Source organism: Sinocyclocheilus grahami, unplaced genomic scaffold, assembly GCF_001515645.1.
Source record: "Sinocyclocheilus grahami isolate Dianchi unplaced genomic scaffold, SAMN03320097.WGS_v1.1 scaffold1330.1, whole genome shotgun sequence".
In the NCBI taxonomy this organism is placed as follows: Eukaryota; Metazoa; Chordata; class Actinopteri; order Cypriniformes; family Cyprinidae; genus Sinocyclocheilus; species Sinocyclocheilus grahami.
Genome location: NW_015506509.1, coordinates 378,048 through 392,842, shown reverse-complemented (window position 1 = coordinate 392,842; position 14,795 = coordinate 378,048). Strand labels below are relative to the sequence as shown.

The 14,795-nt window shown below is 38.1% G+C and overlaps 1 protein-coding gene across 1 annotated transcript in view; it reads left to right on the top strand.

Moving 5' to 3' along the window:
- The first annotated feature begins 4,967 nt into the window (after positions 1-4,967).
- The window catches only part of LOC107569295 (membrane-associated guanylate kinase, WW and PDZ domain-containing protein 3-like), a 129,199-nt gene continuing 119,371 nt past the window's right edge, over positions 4,968-14,795 (top strand). The window contains exon 1 of the mRNA XM_016255347.1: positions 4,968-5,990. Within this exon, the coding sequence (XP_016110833.1) occupies positions 5,684-5,990 (307 nt within the window). The 5' untranslated portion in view covers positions 4,968-5,683. The remainder of the gene's footprint in view (positions 5,991-14,795) is intronic.

The following is a 14,795-nucleotide window of genomic DNA, read 5'->3' as shown; positions in this document are numbered from 1 at the left end:
TTCACTCTTTGTTATATTGCAGCCATTTTCTAAAATCATTTAAGTTCATTTTTTTCCTCATTAATGTACACACAGCACCCTATATTGACAGAAAAACACAGAATTGTTGACATTTTTGCAGATTTTATTAAAAAAGAAAAACTGAAATATCAGATGGTCCTAAGTATTCAGACCCTTTGCTCAGTATTTAGTAGAAGCACCCTTTTGATCTAATACAGCGATGAGTCTTTTTGGGAAAGATGCAACAAGTTTTTCAGGGGATCCTCTGCCATTCTTCCTTGCAGATCCTCTCCAGTTCTGTCAGGTTGGATGGTAAACGTTGGTGGACAGCCATTTTTAGGTCTCTCCAGAGATGCTCAATTGGGTTTAAGTCAGGGCTCTGGCTGGGCTATTCAAGAACAGTCACAGAGTTGTTGTGAAGCCACTCCTTCGTTATTTTAGCTGTGTGCTTAGGGTCATTGTCTTGTTGGAAGGTAAACCTTTGGCCCAGTCTGAGGTCCTGAGCACTCTGGAGAAGGTTTTTGTCCAGGATATCCCTGTACTTGCATTCATCTTTCCCTTGATTGCAACCAGTCGTCCTGTCCCTGCAGCTGAAAAACACCCCCACAGCATGATGCTGCCACCACCATGCTTTACTGTTGGGACTGTATTGGACAGGTGATGAGCAGTGCCTGGTTTTCTCCACACATACCGCTTAGAATTAAGGCCAAAAAGTTCTATCTTGGTCTCATCTGACCAGATAATCTTATTTCTCACCATCTTGGAGTCCTTCAGGTGTTTTTTCATGTGTCTTGCACTGAGGAGAGGCTTCCGTCGGGCCACTCTGCCATAAAGCCCCGACTGGTGGAGGGCTGCAGTGATGGTTGACTTTCTACAACTTTCTCCCATCTCCCGACTGCATGTCTGGAGCTCAGCCACAGTGATCTTTGGGTTCTTCTTTACCTCTCTCACCAAGGCTCTTGTCCCCTGATAGCTCAGTTTGGCCGGACGGCCGGCTCTAGGAAGGGTTCTGGTCGTCCCAGATGTCTTCCATTTAAGGATTATGGAGGCCACTGTGCTCTTGGGAACCTTAAGTGCAGCAGAAATTTTTTTGTAACCTTGGCCAGATTTGTGCCTTGCCACAATTCTGTCTCTGGGCTCTTCAGGCAGTTCCTTTGACCTCATGATTCTCATTTGCTCTGACATGCACTGTGAGCTGTAAGGTCTTATATAGACAGGTGTGTGGCTTTCCTAATCAAGTCCAATCAGTATAATCAAACACAGCTGGACTCAAATGAAGGTGTAGAACCATCTCAAGGATGATCAGAAGAAATGGACAGCACCTGAGTTAAATATATGAGTGTCACAGCAAAGGGTCTGAATACTTAGGACCATGTGATATTTCGGTTTTTCTTTTTTAATAAATCTGCAAAAATGTCAACAATTCTGTGTTTTTCTGTCAATATGGGGTGCTGTGTGTACATTAATGAGGAAAAAAAATTAGCTTAAATTATTTTAGCAAATGGCTGCAATATAACAAAGAGTGAAAAATGTAAGGGGGTCTGAATACTTTCCGTACCCACTGTATGTCTTTTTGTTGTGGAATCTAATGATTTTTGTAGAGTAAACATAAAAATGCATTTTATTTTGTTAGTAATATTTCAAGATGAACACTTACTGGACTGAAGTGATTTGGGTTTACTTAAATATCCCTAATTTGATTTAGAAAAATCAAGTTTAAATGTATCAAATATGATATGTCAGGCTTTTAATAAACATATGTTCATCTTTCAATCATCATCATATGGCACTGCATTATATTTTGCCTCCACAATAAAACAGAGCTTCGATAATAAAACTAAGCATTTATCTTCCTAAAGAAATATAACTGAGGTTATAAAGTGACAATAGGTTTTTATATGCATTTTATATAAAGACATTGATTTATATTACAAGCTATCAGAATTTCATATTTTTTTCCCTCCTTGATTGTGACCATATTCTATATTTGATATTCTATATCATATTACAGTATATCAGCCATAAAAGCCTCAAGTGTATATATATATATATATGCGCACATGGGTCAAAGACGAAAAAGGGATTAAGCATAAAAACAATAAGTGTAATACTGCTTTAAGTTGTTGTTTTCTCCCAAAAAATTACAAAATTTTCTGTTTAATTTAATTACAATTTTGTTTTGGTTTTTCTGAGCAAAAAATAAATATCATACATTTTCCCCTGATTTACAGAAGAGACCCACTAAAATGCCATTCAGTGTAACAATCTTGTCAGGCATATTTACAACAAAAATCAGTTTATGACGGATTAAAGACTAATTACTTCCACCCCAAATACTAATTAGTTGTAATTTTACATTTTTAAAATTTGCCACTATCCTAGGTTTTGCCCATTTGTCAGTAAGAATTATTTACTCATTTAAAACACAATCAAATTTAATAGGCTCCCTTATTCTTTTATACATTTTAATATGTACACGTCAGAATAAGCATGTTGTTTGAATTTTTACATAAATATTGTGTCAACCAAATTTTGACATTTTATTCTCCAAAAACTTATTTGAAGCCTTAAAAGTAGACGCTTTGCTTAAATTTATTGTGCTTATGGACATAAATCACTTTTGTACATTTCTTTTGATGCGGACATCTTAACGTCTTTGACCCACATACAAACACATCAAATATCATGAGGTTCTTGATCATGCAGTTTTGTTTCATGAAAGAACAAAAGTCATTTTCATTCTGATAAGTAGGAGAGTTTATTGTAAGATTTTTCATGTTGAGCTATTCTTCAATGTAATAATATTGCTTTGTGGGGGGAAAGTATTGTTATTGTAAGTGTATGGTGTTAGTGTTATGTCACAGCTCACTTACAGTGTTGATGGTCTCAAAAAGTGACTGAATTATGCTAATATAGTGAACTGCAGAACTTTTCTGGAAGTTTTGGCTGAGTTTAAAAGGACGCAGACTTATTTGAATCCCTCTAAATACTTGAAGTGACAATTCTCACTGCCATCCTCTCACTGCTGAGAGATGATCTGAGAGAGAAATTATAGTTGTGAGATCAAAGTATACCTCCGCCTGCTGCTTACCCTCTTTACTCAGCTTTATCAATAATTCATTCAAACACTAGACTCGCTTTGGATTATTACACTAGTGGAACGGGGCCTTGCTGCGCCCTCTGAACGCACCGCCCTGCACAGCTCAAGAAAAATCTCAGGCTATTGCCTTCGTTTTAGACCATAACTGAGACTAGACTAGGTTTAGAACATCCAGTAGATACATAATAAGCTAGTTTATTTGTGTTTGGAGCCTTGTACTTTCTAGATTTAATATAGCGGGGAACAGGCCTATTGTTGTGAGGGGCTACATTTTCTTTCTTCTTGTGGAATACACCGTATCTTTTCCACCGAATAGAAAAAAGAGAAACATCTTGAAGGTTCTGCAAGAGGTAGTATATGTTATTTGAGCATAGCTGTAGATACATGTAGCCTGGTCTATAAATAACTTAAAGGTTGAATGTAAGTAACACACTGAAATTAGTTTCATGTCTGGTCTTGTTCTATAGTATAATTAACCATGTCTCCACACTTCCTGGTGCGTTTCCCGTGTCTGATCTCAGTACTCTGGGGAAATACAAGTCTTTCTGCGTTTTGAAGTGCACAGCGGTGATTGGGAATTAAATTGGATCCTTTACAAACTGGAGAAGGCACTGTTTTGATGTGTCTTGACTTGTAATTAATAAGGGGGAGGGGGGAGCACATGAATAGTGTCATGTGTTGAGCACTGGCAGAATGAGACTGAAGTCATGCTGCAGTTACAACTACAGTACTCACCATAAGGTGGCAGCTTTGAGTCTTACGCTAAACTGCAGGACTGCTATTAAGATAATTGGCCCTATAATTTGATTACAAGATGAAATATTCACTGATTACTTGAGATATCCTCACCTAGGCTTAAGCTATTGATTAAATTACATTATCAGATTAATAAGAGAGGAAGAAAAATGGCAAGCACTGGCATTACATTTTTTATTTGATCATATTTGGTCATGGGAGCTTATTCTGAATTATTTTTAATTACTTTACATTTTTACATGTTATGCATTTGGCAGACAATTTTATACAAGGTGACTTGTGTTGCATTTAAGGTATACATTTTGTCAACTCATACATTACCTGGGAATTAAACCAATGACCTTGGCGTTGCTAGCACTGTGCTTTATTGTTTGAGCTGTAAAAATCTTAAGCCTATACATAATCTTATTATCCATGTTCTTTCTGTTTTTTATACAATTGTCCAACTAGTTGTTTTGATGTGGTATTTTTTTGTAGTGAATATATATATATATATATAGTTTGTCTGCAGCATGTTTTTGAAAGTCAAAGCATGGGTGCAGGAAAGGCATCCAAGATTGTGTGTTGCTTGGTCACACGCAACGATTGATGCACCAATTTGCATTGGTGAAAAGCAAATACTGGCTAATTTTTGTTTGTGTAAATGTAAGTTATTATGCTTGTTTAAATGCCACATTGCATAAAAGCAATTCTTGCACATTAAGAAACATGTAGGCCTACTCAAGTTATTTCATTAATTGCGTTTAACATTTCAGAACATGCAAAACTGAGGTTTAGTATTGAATTACAGTGATTTTACTATTTTTATAGCCACAATGTAAAGCAGAAACCCAATAATGTGGGTAAAATCACTGTAAAACACTGTTGCAATAGAAATATGACAAACGCCAGTATAATTGAATAAATGGTTGTATGCAAATAATATAGTTCATTAGCCTAACAGTTGCTTAGGGTCGCCAAGCACACTGTAAAAAATGACCGTGAATTTAACAGTAAAAGACTGTAAAAATGCTACAGTAAAAACCTGTTAAATGGTTAACGGTAAATTCCCCTACTATATACGGTGAAAAACTGTATTGGACATTACATGTATCCCTCCGTGACTGGAGATCTGAGAGAGCAACCGCCGCGTATGACAGCATCGCAGCGTCCATTTGAGACGATAAACACATGTTCGACCGGTTTAATTCTCTAGTAGGCTATCTGTCAGGGGCTCAGAGTGTGTGTAAAGCTGACGGTTCAGCCACAAGCCAAGAATGAAGACGCGTCACTCGCATCTACTCACTGACTGGGCAATGCACATCGCGTTTCGAAGACGAACCTGAGCTTCGGCCGTTTGGACCGACCCGACAACAACCGAATATATCCAAGACAGCCGCCCCGGTAGCTTTTTAGACCTGTGGGACACTGTTTTGCTGCTAATTCCGTTTATAGACACATTTTTATTCGGCTGTACTGACAAGACACGTTTCTCAGTGTGTCAGTCTAGTGCGCTTGACGCTTTGCATGCAAAACCTGAGTAACGTTAAACTTACCAGGTAAACACAGTTTTACCTCATTCTTGTATCGATTGTTGTTTACCTTTGCATTATGTAGCTATAATAGTATCCTCGCACATTGCGTTTTTATGAGCGAAAACTAAGGCAATCTAAAATGTTGTCTTGAACTAATAATGGTAGACGAGGCTTGTGGAGATATCACGGGCTGGATGGCGTTCCACATCCGCGCGCTGTCATCCCCACACCGGGTAAAGTGAACGGCACACCGGGGAAGAGAGGCTTTAAAACCCGTTCACGTCAGACTGCACTAAAACTTACAGGATAAACGATGTCTAAAACGCTGAAGAGGAAGAAACACTGGTCCACCAAAGTGCAGGAGTGCGCCGTGTCGTGGGGAAGCGTTGGGGAGTTCGGTGATGTTGTGGAGATCCTCGGAGGCGCCGAGCACAGGGAGTTCCCGTTCCTCGGTCAGATGAACTTAGACGTGCTGGTGTGTCACGTCGGGAGACTACCGTACTACGGGGATGTGTTACTGGAAGTGAACGGGACACCTGTCAGCGGGCTGACGAACCGAGACACGCACGCGGTGATCCGCCACTTCCGAGAGCCGATCCGAATTAAGACCGTCAAACCAGGTAAACGGAGAGAACTTTGTTGTTTTTGTTGTCGCTAAAAGTTTGTGTTTCCAAACAATACCGTTGCCAGGAGACTTTGGCTCACAGCGCACCTGTATCTTCGATGCTTAGCCTACATTTAAAGGGACAGTTCACCCCTAAATAAATTGTCTTCCCGTGTAGCCTACACACCATCATTAGCCTATTTAAAGACGCATATTCATTTCTTTCTGTCGTGAAACACGAAAGTTAATTATTTGATTTATGTCTGCAGAATGTTCACGTTGCTCATTTCCACACAACAAAAGTGGATGGGGACTGGGGCTAATATAGTGCTGCAGCCATGACATCAAAACCCAGAGGACTAGTTCCCCATAGGTTGCCTTGAGGTTTTCCTGTGGGGTTTTATAGTGAGGTTATCAACTCAAATTCTTTTCAGTATGAGTGCGTGTAATTTACATTGTAGAGCAAAAAGTGTCGTCGATTCATATTTACCACAGACCTTGTTTTATTCATAAATTGAAAAACCCGTTATAAAAAAACTAATAGGAAACTCTCAAGGGGACTAGTCTTCTAATTACAATAAGGTTCCATTTGTTGAAATTAGTTAACTACATTAGTTAACATTCAACTAACAATGTAAAAATACTTCTAAAAAGAAGAATTCATCTTAATTGCCATTAGTGTTGGGCGATATGCTCAATTTTCATATCGTCCTATCGTCAGCCTGTGAGATTGCCGATACACGATATCATTGTGCTAATTTATGTAATTATTTACTTAGTTTCATTGCGAGAAAGTGAACCATCTCCAGCGTAAAGCCTCGTACACACCGGGATGATTATCGCGCGCGCTTATTGCCGATGTTTTTGCAATGCGCCTTTTGTGTTCATACCCAAGCGATTTTCGCTGGCGACGAGTCGAGTGAACGTGCAAATTCACTCCTTGACATTAGATGGCGCTTAATGAAAAACAGAAATACCAAGGTACACATCGAATCCTATTTGATCTGCAATTCTTCACCATAACAACTCCCTCTTATCGAGATTTTTGTAGTCGCTGTCGTGTTTGTCATAAAGCCCTTTGTGTTCAGACACCAATGAGACCAGCAGCTACATTCATCTTGCCTCGATGCATCTTCTTGGTCTACTTACTTCCTCTTCGTCGTTAGGTATAAATGTGTGCTCGGCAAGACCGTTTTGTGCTTGAGCGCCACCAAGTCGTGTTTTAATGTAATTTCAGCAGCTCCAGGCACGTGAACAAAAGCGACAATCTCATTGGTCGGCCAGTTTTTAACGTGGCGCGTTAAACCAAAAAAACGAGCCCGAGGGTTTTTAAAAAAATGACGCTTTTACGCCTCGCGTTTTACGCATCGATGTGCACACTCACATTGGCGCCCATTGTTTAGTCACGAGGCGTTAAACTTCGGCGATAATCGCGTGCGATATTCGTCCCGGTGTGAACAAGCCTTAAGGCTAAAAGCAGCCTAATGTTTTTAATATGACTGAATTTGTATTTAACATGATAACAAATTAATAGAAACATCGTAAGTTACTAATTATAATGAACGCGGCGCGTTAAACCAAAAAAACGAGCCCGAGGGTTTTTAAAAAAATGACGCTTTTACGCCTCGCGTTTTACGCATCGGTGTGCACACTCACATTGGCGCCCATTGTTTAGTCACGAGGCCGCGAGTCAGAATTCAGTTAGCGCGCGCTGACCAACAGAACTCCGCTGTTTCAGTGATGACTCATCTGAACGCCTCTGATTGGCCATTGCATTAATAAGCTCAGCATAATCGTGTGTGATTGGTTAGAAGGTGCAATACTGTAAAAACGCGGAAAAATAAATATAATGCGACAAATAAGCCCTAATATTAATTAGATAGTGTTACTAGCCTGATAATAATAATGATAATAATCGTCTTGCTATCGTCAAAGGCATCAGCCACAGGCGATATCTCTGTCTATCGTTGATACACGATACTATCGTCTATCGGCACAACCCTAATTTTTGTTAGGCTATTTTGATTACCACACAGTCACTTCCCAGTCAGTGCTATCATAAAAATAGACTTACTTGTAGGTTTAAAATTCTACATTCTACAACAAATATTTCAGCTAAATTGATATTTTAGTCAGAATTATTGTGCTCCTATTTAATTGAGCTCTGTCTGTTTGGCGCACACGCGCGTGGCGGCGCTCGTGAAGTTTAGCGTAGAATCCCAAAGCAGAAGGCTCATGCACTTCTGACAGAAAAATGGAAATATTTCTATGGCTTTCTAACATTTACAGATGGAGAATATACCTGTGAAATGTAAGCTATGCATTCAGGAAGACAGCACATCTCAAACACACACATTAAACAGCGCGAGTAGCCTAGTGTCTCTGTCAGCGGCACACTCAGCCTTTCTGTCAGAGCATATGACGGGCCGAGCCACTTAAACTAATATGCCAAACCAAACTATAAACTATGTCTTACCAGTTTTTAAAGGCCTTAATATGAAGCTTGTCACATGTTTAGAACAAATTGGATTATGCTCTTTCTCCGCAGCAGCTCAGTCTGTGTCCTCCGCTATATTTTCAGATGCGCTCGTATCAAACTACTGTTTATCGATGTAAATGGTATTGCCTCATATCGAATCGCTTATAAAGAAAATATCGATATATCGTACAAACTCGATATACCGCCCAGCCCTATTTACTACTAATAATTCACTACTAATAATAATTAGAGATGCACCGATCGACCGGCCAGGGACAGGTGTTCTGAAGCCCGATTAAAATGTCAATAACAAAAATAACTAGGGAAGCACTGAAACTTTGCCACCAAATTTTTCGCGCTAGAATGATCGTGATTTTATTGCATTCGGTGTAAACTGATAATTTATTTATGGCGTGCCAGATGAGGCTCATGCAGCCTGCGAGAGAGTCTCATACAGAAATCAAAACTAATAATCGGGTCTGCAACGGCACACACAAAATAACTCGCAGAAAGTTATAGATGCATGCTGCGGTAAAAAGAAAAGAAAAGAAAAAAAAGATATTTATAATATATGATTTAGGTAAGCAACATTACACGACCAAGATGTTTCCCCCGAATATCAACACGGTTGCATTGTGACACACATTTTATACAATAGTAGTTCAATAAACAAGATGTTAAAATTAAGTGACTCATATTTTAGACACAATATTGACAGTTTTTGCTCAATTTCGCTGACTAAAATAGTTCCAATCAAAGCCACAGCAGAACTATTTTGTGTCTCACAGCGGTGTTTCGTTACTGAATGAATCCACGGTTTTGAACGAATCGAGTGAGTCAATGATTCAGTAACCCATTCATAAAGACAGTCACTTGCCTCTTTCTGAATGAATCAGATGTTTGAACGAATCGGTTGAATGACTAAATGACTCCCTCATTAAAACAGTCATTTGCCGCCACCTACTGGTGGTTTGGTTTCATATTTAAAATTCTCATGGTATTCCCCTCCCCCCCCAACATTTCTTATTTGTATGTTTAAAAAATATTTAAAACATTAATCTTATAAAATTATTTAAGCATTTGAAAATCTTGTGGTGTAAATGCATTTATGGTACCCCAGATTCATCAAACAGTCTGAGTAAATGCATCTAATGCCACTTCAGATGCAGCTTCTGTGATTCCTGCAGTGGAAAGATGGAGTTTGTTGATACTGATTTAATTTAAATGGTAACAACTCTACAATTTCTTATTATTCTAACTGAATTAAATAAACAAATTGTGAGTAATTCGAATCCCACTTCCGTGACGGCTACGAAAATTCAAAATTCGAAACTATGGCAATGGGCGAATCATTTCCGATACACGCTGTATATGGTAGACCAATCACAACAGACTGGACCGTCTGACCAATCAGAGCAGACCTTGAATGCATGTAAACCTATTAAAGGAGACCAAAAAAAAAATGTGGAACCTTAAAAATGGCACAATAGGGAAACTTTAAAGAACCCTTTTCCACTGTAAAGAACCTTTTGTGCAGTGTTTTTCACAGAACCAGATGCTAATAAAGAACCATTCTTTTTAAGAGTGTACATTTTTATGAAAAGTTCTGTCTTCATTTACTCATCCTCATTTAATTCAAACCTGTATGACTTTTTTTTTTTTTTTTCATCTGTGGAACCTAAATGAAGTTAATAAAAAAAAGGTAATTATTTTTGGAGCTCAACAGCCCCAGAGTGAACAGTGTGAACATTCTGTGAAACATCTCTTTTTCTGTTGCACAGAAGAAAAAATCATCCCGGTTTGGCACCTCAAGGTTGAACTATCTCTTTAAGACTGGCTGTGTAATTTCTACTTCATAGAACACTGAGAGCATGGACAAATACTTTGCCGAACAGCATTCAGAAGATTCTTTGTTCTCTCCCTCATAGTGGTTGCACCACATGCCCTGGCTCTGACTTGTGCTGTGCTTAAAGTGCCTTTATGTCAGGGGCACAGCGTTTGCCTTCGGGTTGGTGGGTAGTAAACACTCCACACACATCTTTTAAAAGCATGAGCATCATTTCTAAGGACACTCACTGTTGGAGTGTGTATTGATCATAGCAAGTGGTTCACCTTTACTTTGGACAGGCCTGTGTACCTTACTGGTGTATGAGGGCATGATGAAAATGGGGAGGAGGACGTTGTTACCATGGACACAGAATATCTTAGCGTTATTGATGGGTCGAATGAGTGTATTCTTAGCAGGAGGAGTGGAAAGGCACAATATGTCAGAGTTGTTATGGCGATAGGAGGATGTTATTAGCATTTAGATGTGAGAGTTGTTGCCATGGAGAGAAGGAGAGGGTACAGAAGGATAACATTAACTGGATGGTTGATTGTTGAATAAATGAGCAGTATCTGGGATTGTGTGAGCATGCACGTCAGCGGCAGCTGAGGCCTTGGCCTTTAGGATGCATACAAGGTTGTGTGAGATCCTTTGTAATTACAGTGAGTCTATGTGAGCATTGCACGTGTTTGAGTGCGAGACTAATTTGTGGATATTTTTGTTCATTAGCTCATTAGAGTTGTTAGACTGATTCAAACTGATGACTCACGAGTTCAAGAATTATTTGTGAGTTCTGGGACTGATTAATATTTTTTTATCCAATTTATCAGATCAAAAGAGTCATTTGTTCATGAATTAGAGTTGTGATTCAGACTGCTAACTTATAAGTTTGAAACTGAATTGTGAGTATTTTTTTTATTAACTCATTAGTGTAATTTGTATGTTAATCAAACTATTATGCTGTTGTTGTTGTTTAGCTTTATTGTCCCCCTTAGGGGAAACTAGTTTTTGCAGCAGTAAGTCACAAAATATACAGACAATACATAATCTACAGACAACACATTCACATAAAAAAAATTAATAAACATCTGGTCAGTAAACAAGTTGTTAAACTGATCACTCTGATCACAACTGATCTCACCAGTAAAGTTTTTGACCAATTCATTAGTTCATAAGAGTTATTTGTTTGATGTTATTTAGATGAGTTAATGAGTCTTGGAAAGTTTAAGCCAACAACTCATGTGTTTGAGATTGATTTGTGAGTATTTTTGACCAATTCATTAGAGTTTGATTCAAACAGATAACTAATGAGTTCAAGAATTATTTGGGAGTTTTGGGACTGATTCATATTCATGTTCATTAGATCATATGAATCATTTGTTCATTTGGGAGTTTTTGTCCAATTCATTAGCTTGTATGTGTTATTTGTTTCACACCGTTAAGATGAGTTAAGCCAGAAACGCACGAGTTTGAGATGGATTTGAAAGCATTTTTGACCAATTCATTATAGCTCATAAGAGTCATGTGTTTCTTAATCACATAATTTCAATAAGTGAGTGAACTAGACAAATTTAAGCTAAAAGTTCACAAGTTTGAGATTATTTGAGTATTGTGACCAAATCATTAGACATTTGTTCAAAAAGCAAACTATTCTAGTTAGTGAATGAGATTTTATGTTAATTCAAACCAATTACAAATACTTGTGTTTCATTCAGTTTATTAGCTCATAGAAGTAATATGTTTGTAAATAAGACTGTTGGTGAACAATGCATTATTATTATTATTATTATTTTATAGTGGTTCTCCTCTTCCGGCCCTGTGTAAATGGGTTTGCGTGTGTCCAAATCTGCTTGTGAGATAATGCTGTTGTTTAGCTTTGCTTTTGTCTAGCTCTTTTTCCGGCTGCACAAAGAGAATCTCGTTTGAAATGCTCATGGACTTTGTTCACCTAAAAAAGTACTGTACTGTATCCTGTGTTGGGGTTTTTGAACACCGTAGTGTGTAGGCTGTTTATATATGCATGTGTGTCTCCCATGGCCTCATATGGAATTCAAAGTGTGTGAATAATAGATGGAGTGAGTGAAATGCCTATACACACTGAGGATCAGCTGATAACCAGAAATGATGCCGCAGTCTTTGCCACAGGCACAAACACAGCAGTGCTCCGTCCACCAGCTGCTTCATCTCCACCTCGTCTACCTTTGCTTTCCTGTAGTCTAGTGTGGGTGTCTATTTTTTTGTGTCATTGGAGAATCGCTATGATTATTTGTGGCTGTAGTGGGATGTAGTAATTCTCAGTCCGAATCTGAACAAAGTTGCAGTACTTTTTTTCGCAGAATGTTAAGTAAATCAGTTGTGTGTGCAGTTACTTTAATCAAAAAGTGATGCTAAATTCATTCCTCAAGCTTTCCCTAATGGTTAAAGCAAGATAAGCTTCTTTGACTGCATATATTGATTACCACAGACATTTTTTGAGACAAAATTGCATTTACTGTAAAGCACTTAATGGAAGTCTAGACATTCTGGAGGGGTTAAATGATGAGTCTTTATATTTATCTAGCAGTACTGCAGTAATAGGAATGGGTGTTATTTGCACTACAAAGATGTCAAATTTCTTTTTAGTTCTAGACCGATTAGCTTCTGATTATATGGTACTGACACAATTCCTATGAGTGGATTTTTCTTTATGCAAACAGTCCATTTCTGATGCCACTGATTATCATGAAGCTATTTGGGTTTACCAGCGTCACATATTTACGACATTAGTTGAAATGCTGGATGTGACATTGCACAGAAACTTTTTTTTGATAAGTCATTTAACTGCTCTAATCTTAAGTTAAAATTTATGTTTTAACAGTTTTGGATAAAAAGTCATGTCTATACTTTCAAACACTTTTTTAAAATATATTTTCACATTTATCTTTTATTAAAAACAGTTTTACTGTTTTTTTTTTTTTGCAAACTGACGAATTAGTTAAGTAGATTTTCTGTGGTATAATTAACAGCCTGTTGTAGATACTCTCCATAATTTTAGATTAGAATTAACATTAACATTAGATGCGGTGATTAACCTTAGACTTGGTCTACTTTACGTCACTTCAGAATAAAATGATTTGCTTGAACAACTGAAAACGGTTGTTAATTTAATTCAAAACACAAATAATCTACTGCTGTGCTCGAATCATGCTGGAATGATTGCATTTACGATTTAAGTGCACATGAACGCCACCATCTATTTGTAATTATCAGTGGGAAACTTGGCGGAAATAAATTATTAACCATAAGTTGTAATGCATTTGTATGCATTTTGTGTATTGAAAAATAGTAATAAAGCTTGCCAGAAACTTCTTTAGCAGATTTATGAGAAGACAGATGCGTTTGACCAAAATACATTTCCAATCATCCTTTGCGGCAGCATGAGAATGATAAATGCACAGATAAAGCATCGATTGCAGATCTAATGCACATCTTTTGCTCTTCGTTATGTTGCATTAGCGATAAAATCCTTTTTGTCTTTGTCGGGAAATGAAAGCGAGAAAGAAATATGTAGGCTAATTGTCCAGTGAGTCCATGTTATTCTGACTGAAATCACTTAAATAAACAAGAACTTCCCAGGAGGACTTGAACGCAGCATGTCATCGGCAGTGCTCAAACCTCTCGCCTCCACTGTAGGTGGGTTGCACGGCATTGTTGTTGTTTTTCAGAGCCAGCGTCAATGTGGGAATCCACAGCAATTCTGATACATAGTGCTCCTGAATTGTGTTATAGTTTCATCTCTCTAGGAGTGAAGTATTGCAATTGCAGCAACAGTTTTAGCTCTTTGAAATGGAAATCAGCCAGAGGCTCCAATTCCACCGTTCATGTAATGAGAAACTACATTGCTTTGTCCAAACAGCGAATTTTGATTAGAACATATGAAAGGTTAATTCAACCTTTCATCTGGGCCAAATTAAGTCATTCCTTGCATGGAATATCACCTCCTGAGGGCATTAAAGGCATATAAAGACATGTGAAAATGATGGAGGCCTTGGAGTTCTGTGGCTCAGAATTAGAGCAATAACAGTGTTAGACTGTTTTAAATGGATCGCACACCAGGGCATTGTGTCATTTTGACTTTAATGAGCTTATTGAAGCTTTGGTTAAAGGTTTTATTAAATATTCCCCAGCATGCTAATTTATTTTGATAAACGATCCAGTTGCATATCAAAACTTTGAATCAGCACTTACTTTAAAGGTGTTAACCATTGCACATCATATCACGCTGTCTGCAGCACGCTGTACTTCATGCTAATGAACAATGTATAGGCACCATTCCAGCTTATTTACTTAATGAGGAACAAGTGTATGTTGCATCGGTGTATTGTGCCTATATAAACATCTCAGCATGCTGATAAACCACTGTGGAATAGAGAGAGACGCTGTTTGTCCCCCTTGCACAGAATGTCTCTGCAACTTCTAATTATCATTGCAGCCTCAGTATGTGATGGAAGGGAAGGACCTTGTGGTATTGTGTTCAG